The sequence below is a fragment of the Xenopus laevis genome, chromosome 7S, assembly GCF_017654675.1.
Source record: "Xenopus laevis strain J_2021 chromosome 7S, Xenopus_laevis_v10.1, whole genome shotgun sequence".
Taxonomy (NCBI): domain Eukaryota; kingdom Metazoa; phylum Chordata; class Amphibia; order Anura; family Pipidae; genus Xenopus; species Xenopus laevis.
Genome location: NC_054384.1, coordinates 23,220,088 through 23,233,324, shown reverse-complemented (window position 1 = coordinate 23,233,324; position 13,237 = coordinate 23,220,088). Strand labels below are relative to the sequence as shown.

Here is a 13,237-nt window from a genome sequence, read left to right as displayed (position 1 = left end):
GAACCTGTTTGTGATCCTGAGGAAGGTATTGCATAACATTTGCAGTAGCTCAACTATCTGCATGCTATTTAAGCTCTGTCCCTTTCATGCAAAAAATACAAATCTACTTGCTCAGTTAAGCACATTAATCATTCATACATTGAGGGACTAAATATGGCTTGATTACTAAAGAGGCACATGTATATAATGTATATAAAAGCATGGGTTTTTTCTTACCTTTTATAGTTAAATAGGCAATACTTGAAGTGGTGCCATATTTGTTGCTTGCAGTACATGTAAACATGCCAGAGTCTTCAGAGATCACTTCCGCTATCACTAAAGTGCATATCTCTTCTATGGAAACAAACAGTACAGACATTTGTTTAGCAAATAACAATTTTCTTGTGCTCATCCATAAGTATGAAAAGCCAAGAAAGCTTAATTTTCAGCTGCTACTGTCCTTTCCTTAAATGCTTAATGCAAAAGAGCAAAAGAAACAATGCCAATAGTCTATTTAAAGATAGCCCAGTGGTATATTAATCATGTAGTGCTTCCAGACATACCTGTATCAGCATATCCACCCAATTGATCTGCACTACTATACAAACCTCCTGTAGGCTTTACTATTTTCCTGTAGGGGGACTTTACAGCTTCATAGTAATTTATAACCAAAGAATTGCTCCGGCTCTGTTTGTATACCTAACTCCCAATGTAATCTTATGCTTGATGTCATAATTATTCACTTTAAACATTAGACATAGAATTTAACTTACCTGGTTCTGCCATTGAACGGGGTTCTATTGGGTACAAAAAAGGAACAAAGAACATTTTAAAAATGATCACAAATTCTAAAATGTTAGCAGATTTTTCATTAATATATTTGATAGACTTAAAGGAGAACTAAACTCTAAAAATTAATATAGCTAAAAATGCCATATTTTATATACTGAACTTATTGAACCAGCCTAAAGTTTCCGCTTGTCAATAGCAGCAATGATCCAGGACTTCAAACTTGTCACAGGGGGTCACCATCTTGGAAAGTGTCTGTGAGACTCACATGCTCAGTGGGCTCTGAGCAGCTGTTGAGAAGCTAAGCTTAGGGCTCGTCACTAATTATCCATCAGAAAATGAGGTTGGTCTGTAATATAAAGCTGATGCTCAGGGCTGATTATTAAATTCTGCTGCTAATTGCACTGGTTTCTGTGCTGCCATGTAGTCAGGGCCGGAACTAGGGGTGGGCAGAGTAGGCACGTGCCTAGGGTGCAAAGCTGGAGGGGCGCCAGGCACGTACCTTCTGTGCCTCTCCTACCCGCTAGACCAGTCCCCATTCTGGCCGACATGTGTAATCTTTGTTTTGCGCATTTCATGCATGCGGACTGGCAGCTTTTCGCGCATGCGCACTGGCGGCTTTTCGCGCAAGCGCAGTTGCGTATTGGGCGATTTGTCCGGCCAGGCTGCCTAGGGCGCCTGGCCGGGTTGGCCCGGCACTGCATGTAGTTATTATCTGAATTAATTACTAATCAGCCTTATACAGTGACATTTCTATTCTATGTGTACTGTATATTGTGAGTGTGTCCCTATGCTCAGTAAGTGACAGCAGCACAGAGCATGTGCAGTGAATCAGCAGAAAAGAAGATGGGGAGCTACTGGGGCATCTTTGGAGACACAGATCTTTACTGCTAAAGGGCTGTGGGTGCCTTGGGCTGGTACAGATGCACAAAAGATCATGTACAACATTTCTAGCTACTTCTTTAGTTAAGCTTTAGTCCTTTAAAAACAATGATATCGGAGCAATACTTGGCTTTTTGTATATCTGCCTGGGTTAAATTTACTGAATTCAAGAAATTGGTTGGGAAAACATGGGGCTTTAACTATAAAAGAAGATTTGTTTGTAGTTCAAGTGCTAGCATATAAATGTCCTGCAGAAAGGAATGATCTTTTTCTTTAGCACAGTGGGAAAAGTTTACGCCAGTCTTTTGGCAACCAGTCATGGGCAATGGACAGGAGCAAAGCAGAAAGAGAAGCTAAAGAAATAGGAGAGGTTGGAATAGTATGGAAAACATACAAACTAGCTCATTTCCGACTTCAGTTTCATTCCCTAATGTTCACATGCACAGGGAATTCTCCATCACTTCTAGAAAGCTGCCCATAGGGGGTTTACTATTAGGTTCCCTTGTGCTTGTTACCACTGCCCAAAATAAATGAGCCAAATGAGGCACCGTTTAGTAACTTGCTTGTATAATGCACAAAGGGATCCCTGTAAATTTATTTTGCTTCAGTCTAGTTGTAGTTTATAAATAATGAGCAATTCCAGAAGGACATGAGCTCTGCCCTGGGGAGGGATATTATTACCGTATATGTAACAGAAACAAATTCAACATCAGTTAAATAGTAGAACATACTCTTCTGCAAGATCCGAAAATCTGGGGAATCTTCAATCAGTGTTCCTTCTCTATACCATTCAACCTTGGGAGACGGAGATCCTTTCACCCGACTTTCAAACACAACCAGCTGCCCTTCACAAGCAGTCAGATCCTGCAAGCTCTAAAACAACAAACAGAAGTAAATATGCTGCAAAAACAGAAACCTGCAAAGAAAAAGTGTATGGAACGAGGAAGTGCACAAGCATCAAGGGCACAAAGCCATAACAACCTATCAGCAGCTTTGTTCAGTCTAATGTAGGTAGAATATTTTACATAGATGTCTGATTGGCTGCTATGGGTTACCGCACCTAAGAAAAGTTGCTCAGGGTTAACAGATAAGCCCCATAGTACCATGCTTAAAGATATTCCTAAATAACCACTTAATATATTGGGAAACTGTAAGGGGCAAATTCACTAACGCGCGAAGCGCCGAACGCTAGCGTTAATTCGCTAGCGTTGGGCATTTTCGCTACTGCGCAAATTCACTAACGAACGCTGGCGTAGTTTCGCTAGTGTTACTTCGCAACCTTACGCCAGGCGAATCTTCGCTAGCGACGAAACTACGCAAATTCACTAACTTGCGCAGTGTAGCGAACGCTACCTTTTACGCTAGACTTCCTTCGCCACCTCAGACCTGGCGAAGCGCAATAGAGTAGGTAGGGATTGTTTAAAAAAAAGTCAAAATTTTTTCTAAGTCCCAAAAAACGCTGGCGTGTTTTCTACATGATGGCTGATAGGCTGAAAAAGATCAAAAATTTTTTGGGGCTCCCCTTCCTCCCCCCTACTTTTCCTGACTCATGGCAACTTACCTAAACAGTGGGCACATGTGTAGGGCAAAATAAAATTTTTATTTGCAGATTTGAAGGTTTTCTAGGCATTTGTAGTGCAGATACGTGTTCCTCCATTGAAATTTGAATTTCGTGCCGTATGCAAATTAGCCTTCGCTAGCGCAACTTCGCTTTATATAGCGAAACAACGCTAGCGCAACTCTGCAACCTTTCGCTACCCCTGTGCGCAACTTCGCATTTTAGTGAATTTGCGGAGCGCTGGCGAAAATTCGCCTGGCGAAGTGCGGCGAAGAGCGGTGAAGTTGCGCCTGGCACAACTTCGATTCTTAGTGAATTTGCCCCTAAGGGTGGTGGCATACGTGGCAATTCCAGGGAGATTAGTCTAGTCGCCCAAAACTCCTCTTCTTCTTCAAATCGCCAGCGGGATGGCATACGTAGCGCTTCGTTTTCCGTTTTCCAAAATCGCCCGAAATTGCCCCATGAGGAAACTTCGGATGACTTCAGAATACTGAAGCGATCCATATGTGATCCTGCCGGCGATTAACATTCTTACCTGAAGAAGAGGAGACTTATCGCTGGGTGACGAATCTCCTCGGAATCGCCAGTGTGCCACCACCCTAACTGGCACTTTATGAGATATTATGCTAATCATGAACAATTATAAATTCTTAAAACATCATATATGAGACATTGGGGTAACAGCAGAATAATTTTGGGACCATGTAATATAAAAACAATTTTAATTTCTTATTACATCCTGGTTCTCAGCTCAGAGTTCATACTTGATAAATCCAAAATAAAATTTCTAGCACTTACAAATATCAGAATTTTATTCCAGTGTGTTGTAGATTGTTACAATCTAAGCATCTTTGCATCTGATCTTACATTATCTGTTTCTCTGCATCCTAGAAGTTAAAATGCTATTTCTTAGTGATCTTAAAAACAACCGAAAAACATACTAGTTGTGAGCACTATTTTTTTTTTTAGTTAAAATTAAAATAATGTGAAATAATTTGAAATAATAGGCAGATGTTTAAGGGGCAGATTTATCAAGGGTCAAAGTGAATTCAAGGGAATTTTCTAAGTAAAAAATTCGAAATTCAAAGTAATTTTTTGGATACTTCGACCATCGAATAGGATACTACGACTTCGAATTTACTTAGAATTTGATTCGAAGTAAAAATAGTTTGTATATTCGACCATTCGATAATCTAAATACTGTCTCTTTAAAAAAAACTTCGACTTCAATACTTCGCCAAATTAAACCTGCCAAAGTGCTATGTTAGCCTATGGGGACCTTCTACAACCATTTTCTAAGTCTTGACACATCGAAGTAAAATCGTTCGACCATACGCTAAAATCGTTTGAATCGTTCGATTCGAACGATTTAATCTTTTGATCGAACGATTTTACTTCTATCGCAGGATGTCCAAATTCGGTGAAAAATACTTTGACTTCGATATCCACATGCGCTGACCACTTTGTGATCCATGAATCGAACCCTGTATAGAGTAACCTGCTAATGGCAGCCCTACTAGCTATGCTGGTTTCTATGCATTTAGACGTTTCTATTGCTATATCAGCTTCTCATTTCTTTTTAATGGCATGCAGTTAAATTTACCTTTGTAAAAACAGGAGCAGCAATAAGTGGTCTCCCATCAAGACCTTGCAAGTATGTACTAGGACTTTGGCACTGTAAGAAATGGCAAATAAAGATATTAGATCAATATAACATAATATTCCATTAACAGGCTGACTAGTGAATAAGATTTCAAAATGTATATTCAGTATGTTGTAAATAGTAACAACCGACCCAACAGCAGCAGTGGTTCTTGGAGTATAGAGACTTCCATAAGGACTTTGTCTACAAAACATATTCAAATAACATTTTCTTTATGGTTTGCCAAATGCATGGCTAAAATATTTTGCTGAGGCAGTAAATTCTTGATTAACTGGGGTCACTACATTTACTAACCCAGTCTAACCTGAAAATACATAGGATCACTCTAAGGGCTCTTACTGACGAGCGGTTGAAGCTGCGCTCCCCTGCGTTCTGTTTTTCAACGTTCACCCGCAGGGGAGCGCAGGAATAGACACATTTAGCTTTTTTCTATGGGGCTGTACTCACACAGGCACGTGTAGGCGCTGAACGCAGGTTGAGACACAGCATGCTGCATTTTTCCTGCGTTCGGCGCCTACATGCGCCTGTTTGAGTACAGCCCCATTGAAAAAAGCTAAATGTGTCTATTCCTGCGCTCCCCTGCTGCTGAACCCTGAAAAGCGGAATGCAGGGGAGCGCAGCTTCAACCGCTCGTCAGTAAGAGCCCTAAAGCTTAATTTGGTTGCAAGCTGTAGCAAATAAATTAGTTTATTATTTTTCTGGGCCAAAAGGTCATGGGATCATCATGATTTGGTTTTGGCCACTACTTCATGTGGTCATGCAATGGAACACTCACTGTGGGGGCAGCCCATTTACTGTACATGTATATCATCACATAAGGCTTGTTGACTAATTATAAGGAGCAAGACTGTAGCAAATCACTGTGGTCAGAGTAGACCTGCAATAACTACCTGTTCCAAAGGTTACAGCAGTCAAGTTATTTAACTGTATTCAGACAGGCAAGTGTTTTGTGAGTATGAGATTTTCACATGTACAATGCATTCTATTGTCCCTGAAGGCACACTAACATAATACAGTATAATATATAATATAATACAGGGGTCCCCAACAGTTTTATTAACCCATGAGCCATACTCAAATGTAAAAACTGTTGGGGAGCAACACAAGCAAGAACAATTCCCTGGGGATGCCAAATAAGGGGTGGGACAGTCCTATGTGGACTGCTTACCTGCTGGGGGCTCTGCTGGAGTAAACCTTGCGACTTTAAAACTTAAATTTAAGCCAAAAATGTAAAAATGGGCATTTTCTGAGGACTCTGGGAGAAACATCAATCTGAGTGGAGAACAACATGTTGCTCACCAGCCACCAGCTGATATAATCTAATAGAATAATGTTTTTATTACTTATTTTTCTTTTAAATTCCCACGAGAATTGACATTCATGGTTCTGTTTCCACCCCTCCAAACTAGTCTACACCCCCCCATTTAAAGTTCAAATAACACATAAATAATAAAATAAAAGCAGCGCATGAAAATCTTGGCAAACAATGTGAGCCAGTTGCTTAAGCCCCAATATATTCTACAGTTCTGTACAATAGAAGGGATTTTTACATTAAGCATACAAACAACACTAAAAGTTTTGTTGCCATCTGCCTTTTCTCTGTGTCCCTTGCCTGGCACTTGGAAAAATAGGCACTTGAAGCATAAGCAGAAATGAGTCCATTTCAGGTCTAGGTTAACAGTGGGGGCTATAGAGCTGCAACTGCAAGGCCCTTCAAATATGGGGACCTTTTTAACATTGCAACGTCTTCACTCCTGTTATAAGGCAGCAAAACAAAGCACGTGCGTCCAACATTAAAAACATTTTATAGCAACAAAGCTGTGCTTTTAAATGGGGGTCTCAGGTCTGCATTCTTTTATTATTCTTGAATCAAATTTATCAACGTTCTTTCTTACCTGCTGTATTACTGTAGGCTGCATAGTTTGTATATTGCTGGGTGGATTATTCATTTCTTGATATGTATCTGCATTAGATACATTAGTTTCAGGTGCAGAAGGGTCAGCCCTATGTAATGGTAACAACAAGACTACTTAGCAAGGTGAAAATTAAGCATAGACATTAGACATTAGAGGCCAGACTCCCACACTAGTGGCAGATCAACAATGTTATATGCTACATACTTACTGATCTGCCTCAGTTTTGATTGTGTCCCCTTCAGACTCTGAAGAAGAAGCACCTGTGTGGAAACCCAAATTATAAAATATGATTTCAGAGTCCTGAGATTCCTTTTGGTGTGCACATGAATTACTATGGAGCCCTGAATGGAATAATGCAAACTATATGATCCATGCCCAGAGCTGATTGCATTAGTTTATAGCAGTATTCATTGTATTGAAAAGCTGCCTTTAAATGTCAGGCAATGAAATAATGACATACCAGTTGACATATACATTTTTTATTATTGGTAACTCTGCTTGACAGAGAAAATTTTATTTGAGGTTCACGCTATAATACTTTGTTATGCCTTACCTTCTACATAAATTTCTGCAGATGTTGAATCGGTGCCATAGATGTTGGAAGCAAAGCAGGAATAACGGCCTGTATCTTCTTCAAAAGCTTCTGTAATAACTAGAGAGTTCAGATCTCCAGACTTCTGGATTTGGATGTCTGGGGAGTTCTCTAGCTCCTTACCTTCACAGTACCACCTGGAAAGTAGAGAATAATGAAAAGATCCTCTGGCTCCCTTCCGCATTTATAAAACAGCAAAGGCTAGGGGTCCTACAGTACATGTAGATTCCATTATTTATTCTAAGGCAATGGAGAAAATATGAGCTTTTTGGAGAAAATCTAATTGCTTTAGTAAGATTTTATGAGGCCAGTACTGTGGCCCATTTGCTCACTCTCAGATCTTAGAATTAAATTATTTATCTAAATTTGTCTCTTCACACCCATGTGCTCGGCATAGAAATCTGCCTATCCTGTGTTACTCCCATCCTTGAGTACATTCCACCATTTACTGTTTAATCAGTTCCTTTCTGGAACCTTAATTCAAACGCCAGCTAAATGCCACCTTCTGCAATAAGCATATCCTTACATAGTTTGTGTCCACATAATCCACTTTAGATACACTTGAAACCTCAATGGCAGCCAAATTGCAGAGGAGCGCACTCAATGCTGAGATTGAAGGTAACAATGTGTATCATAGTGCAATTATGGCTTTAACAGGAGTGATTCCATGAGTATACAAGGTGGTCAGGAGCATCTGTTAATTACAGCATTCATAAAGCAGTCCTGAATTATTACTAGTCTTATATCTTGGCCCATTTAAAGGAATCTTATCTTTAATTCATTTTTTAAGTCTACCTTTCATTAAGATGAATAGGACTCTGAGGAGTCTGAGGAGAAATCACCACCTCTGAAGTTGCTAAAATATGGCTTTATCTCTTTCAATTAAAAAATTAAGTTACCAAAAAAAATGTGCAGCAGAGTTGCAGAAGAGGGTGGACAATGCAGTTAGGTAGTGAGGGTGGGCAAGGCACAAGGTAAACTATAACAGTAAGGAAAACTCGACCACAAAGAATATCATTGTAATCTCATTGTACATAACTAATGTAGCTTAAAGGGGCATCGTAACCTATTCAACATTTCAACATAAGTTTCATGAATAGGGCTTGGGCTGATCATACTTTTTGCATATTGCTTTTAGTAGGAAATATTTATGGTTTTATGTCATGTATTGCAATAATCAGGGCAAAATCAGAAATTGCAAGTAAAGTTACATATTACTTCCAAAATAAATCAGCCATCCAATGAGAAGCCCTTGTATAAACACACACTCTCCCTTCCCATAGCTACAGCCTCTTAATCGTTTGCACAGACTGTGATGGGGAAAGATGTGGGTGCCTTCACCAAAAAAAGAACTCTCAATGAGCACCACGTGTAGACAGAAAGAATAAACAGGTGGTGTGGTGGGCTTAGAACATGTACAGGCAGTATCTGGGACAATCAATCAGCACTGTGAGTTATCTGAGCAGAAAAGAAAAGGATCATAGCACAGACAAGCATATTCATGTCATGTAGAGATATTGGTGCTGGATAATGCATTGCACTTACACAAAAGATCATGCTACAGCATTGTAATTAGGGATGCACTCTATCCATGATTTGGTTTGGGATTCAACCAAAATTCTGCCTTTTCAGCAGAATTTGGCCAGGTTTAAGTGCCTAGCTGACCCTAATCCGAATCTTTAAGATCATTAAAATCATTTTTTTCCTTCTTTTACCCTTTGGTACCATAATTTCAATATTAGGGAACCAAATGATTAAAGAGAAAAAAACTCTCAATTTCCTTGTTCAGCTTGGTCGAATCCTAAAATAACGAATTTGGTTCATTCCTAATTGTGATGTATGTAAAAGCCCATCATTTTGAGTTAATTAATATTATGTTGAGTTAGTTGCTAAAAAGTGAGGTACATATAAGTTGTGTGTATTAAATGTTAATCACAACTTCATTCTTTTTGTGGTATTGAACTCTTTAGCTCTATACAGAGGCATTTCAGAGAATGTTGATTTAGCACTACATTACTGAGTATACTTTAGAGGTTCCATATTTTGGGGATATTTTTTCCTTCTGTTTCACATTCGCTTCACTGTTGGGGAGATTTTAGTGAATTTCTATCTCGGCTTACTATATGTGCCAGCCTAGTGACAGTCTGAACAGTTTTTTGTACATTTAAAACTGGAGGATAATATATGGATAATTTCTGTCTTATTGTCAATGGCAGGGTATTTTCCGGCATTTTTTGTAGTTGCGACAAAACATGGGCTACAAATAGCACCTGTGTCATTGGCCTAAGGCACAATACCTGAGCAGTAGGTATTTTTCTGATATTTCCTAAGGGCAGAGACACACGGTCAGATTCAGGCCTGGATTTACAAACGGATCGTTCGTAGGTCGTCTCTGCTCATCTCCCCGTCCATGTCCCCCCTCCCCTTCTGCTTCCACCTCAGTGTCTGCTTCCCCCTCTGCGTTTCTCTCCCCTTACCCTCCGCATCTCCCTCAGCTTTTGCTTCCCCCTCCTCCCGCCTCCTCTTCTGCTTCCCAATCAGCTTCTGCTTCCTCATCCGCATCTCTCTACCGTCCTTGTCTCCCTCCCCTTCAGCTTCACTCTCCGCGTCTCTCTCCCCTCCCTGTCTCCCTCCTGTTCTGCTTCCCCTCCGCATCCACGTTTCCCTCCCCTTCTGCTTCCCCCTCCGTTCTCCGCGTCTCTCTCCCCATCCTGTCCGCCTCCCCTTCTGCTTCCCCCTCCACATCTCTCTCCCCTCCCCGTCACTTTGTGCATTTGCGTATATGCGCATATCTTGAATATGCTTAAATGCGTATGCGCAACTGACTTTAATAGAACTGACTTTTTAGAAATCTCCTCTTCTTTGGGGCATCTTATCTCCCTATACTGCCTTCCCCTGCCTTCCTGCCGACTAGAATGTAAATCGCCGGCAGGATGGCACTCGGAGCGCTTCATTTTCCGAAGTTGCCTAACGAGGAAACTTCGAGCAACTTCGGAAAACGAATCGTTTCGAGTGCCATCCCACCGGAGATTACATTATAGCTGGCGGGACGGCAGGGGAAGGCATTTCAGGGAGATTAGTCGCCCCAAAGAAAAGGAGATTTGTCGCCGGGGTGACTAATCTCCCTGAATCTGACCGTGTGTTTTAGCCCTTAACCTTCTGATTCTTATCATCCATTCTAAAGGTTCTGAAGACTTCATGCACAGAAATGCTCAATGGACTATTCACTTTAATAAGATTTTACCTGATGTTTTCAATTAAGATTTCCTAAAATATATCCAGAGTAACTAGGAAGCACTTGCAAGAAATGTGAATGAAGACAGGGCTTGTGTAAATAGGACCTGCTGTCACCTTGAGGGCAGTGGAACCTCTGTACTGAATATACACATAAGCTCTATGATAAATGTTTCTATACCGTTGGGCTAGATGGAAAGGGGAGTCCCATTTAAGCTGAGTATGAGGGTAAAAGCTCATTTTGTGTTTTGAATATCTCTTAAATCATAGTAGAGTACACTAACCTATATCTGTACCTATGTGGAAGAAATGATCTGATCCCAGCTGATCTGAGTGCCACCTGTTACAGTATTGTTTCTTTTTGTAATGAAATGAGAAAATTCTGTTGTTGTTGTATAGTGAATTAAAATCATAGTTTGAAGAGATCATTTCATTTTCTCACACTTTTTAGCCTTTTTGTTTAATAAATGTGCAAAACTTTTAAATACCAACCTTCCAGTACTTTCATAAACTTACTGCTGTTATTAATGATTAGCAAATGTACTCAAACTTTGAATAGTGAAGCCAGAGGGATTTTTAGCATTGATGCTGAGTCTTGAGCTTCCTCCACTTTGCTTTTAGCTGGACAGGATTCTAATCTTATGTACAAGTGTTTGCTGGATGCGTCTCAATTTTTTTATCAGCAGAACTGGTCATTTGACTTCGGTAGTCGCCTAAAGATACATTACCAGGCACAGCTGTTGAAATGCATCATATCATTTTAGGACCTGTTTTGAAAGATGCTATGCACAAAAACAGCTGTGAAATGTTTACACCACCTAGAAGACATGTTTATTTATGGGGTATTTAAACTTTTTTGGGGGGGGGGGGTTATAATACAGAATAAACAGGTCTTCTTGGTAAAATTCTTGTGTGCATGAGAAAGTGTTAATAGAGATACAGAAGTCATATTTTAATGGCAGATTTTCATAGGGTTTTCATGATGCAAAAAAGAATTCCATTCATAAAAATTGGGATGCCGTTTTAGGGCATGCATATTTTTTTCCAAGACTTGGGGTCGCTAATCCTTATAAAGTGTTTGCTGTGGGGCGTATTCATTTCTTGATATGCACATACTCAAATGAAGAAAGTCAATGAGTCAGTTTGTAGGGCACAAAGCCTTGATATATAGATTTTGCCTCATATATGGATTAATAAGGTGTCAACAGGTTCAGGAGTGGCTAATAGTTAGAGTTAGTGGGTAATAGTGGTTAATAGGGATTATTTACCTCCCTACATGAATTCCCAAATATCTTTGAACCACCTATGCTGCACTCTGACCATTGCATGTTATCTTAACTCCATTGTTCAGACAAATGTGTGAATTTAAACACCAAAACTTCTAGTTTGGGTAGTAAAATGTTTTGTTCACACCAAAGCCTCTAACACCAAATTTAATTTCAGTTTCAGAATATTTATGCCACCCTATGTCAACGGTCATTAGGCCACTATCGCATATTATGTTTTGTATTCTCCACTGGCCAACATCAGTTCCATATATATATATATATATATATATATATATATATATATATATATATATATATATATATATATATATATATATATATATATATATATATATATATATATATATATATATATATATATATATATATAATATCAAAACAGGGGGGTTGTGGGAGCACTCTAAAGGCTTTAAAGTATATATATATAACTATAATAAATGCTATTGCATATGTACCCAAAACAGGGGTTATTTTGTTACAAAGTTATGATCATAAAATTGATAAGCCACCATACCACGTCAAGGTAAACCCCGAATGGCGGTCCCTAACTTGTTTTATATTTTATGTGCATTTTAGCATTACCTGTAATCAATGTCCGTTGAACGCTGTTTTTTCACTGAGGGCTGAAAAAACAGCGTTCAACGGACATTGATTACAGGTAATGCTAAAATGCACATAAAATTTATTATACTTATATATATATATACTTTAAAGCCTTTAGAGTGCTCCCACAACCCCCCTGTTTTGATATTATATATAGATATATATATATATATATATGTTTGAATTGACAGGACTGGAAGCCACCTGTCGGTTTTTGCCCCTTTTCTGTGCCAGTGAATACTGGACTACAACTTCCATTATCCACTGTGAATGTGAAGTTATTGAACTACAGTTCCAGTTCCCCCATTCAATCTACAGTAGGGGGCCGATTCACTAAATTCGAGTGAAGGATTCGAAGTAAAAAACTTTGAATTTCGAAGTATTTTTTGGGCTACTTCGACCATCGAATGGGCTACTTCGACCTTCCACTATGACTTCGAATCGAAGGATTCGAACTAAAAATCGTTCGATTATTCGACCATTTGATAGTCGAAGTACTGTCTCTTTAAAAAAACCTTGACCCCCTAGTTCGGCAGATAAAAGCTACCGAAGTCAATGTTAGCCTATAGGGAAGGTCCCCATAGGCTTGCCTAACTTTTTTTGATCGAAGGATATTCCTTCGATCGTTGGATTTAAATCCTTCGAATCGTTCGTTTCGAAGGAATAATCCTTCGATCGTACGATCGTAGCATTTGCGCTAAATCCTTCGACTATATTCGAAGTCGAAGGATT

The 13,237-nt window shown here is 39.4% G+C and overlaps 1 protein-coding gene across 4 annotated transcripts in view; it reads right to left on the bottom strand.

The window, feature by feature from the left end:
- The window catches only part of mypn.S (myopalladin S homeolog), an 84,047-nt gene that overhangs the window by 23,612 nt on the left and 47,198 nt on the right, over window positions 1-13,237 (bottom strand). For all 4 annotated transcript variants that reach the window (XM_018227490.2, XM_041571002.1, XM_041571003.1 and 1 more), the window contains 7 exons: window positions 7,341-7,516; window positions 6,996-7,047; window positions 6,767-6,875; window positions 4,812-4,883; window positions 2,382-2,523; window positions 753-776; window positions 217-333 (listed from right to left, as the gene is read on the bottom strand). In XM_018227490.2, the coding sequence (XP_018082979.1) occupies window positions 217-333; window positions 753-776; window positions 2,382-2,523; window positions 4,812-4,883; window positions 6,767-6,875; window positions 6,996-7,047; window positions 7,341-7,516 (692 nt within the window). The remainder of the gene's footprint in view (window positions 1-216; window positions 334-752; window positions 777-2,381; window positions 2,524-4,811; window positions 4,884-6,766; window positions 6,876-6,995; window positions 7,048-7,340; window positions 7,517-13,237) is intronic.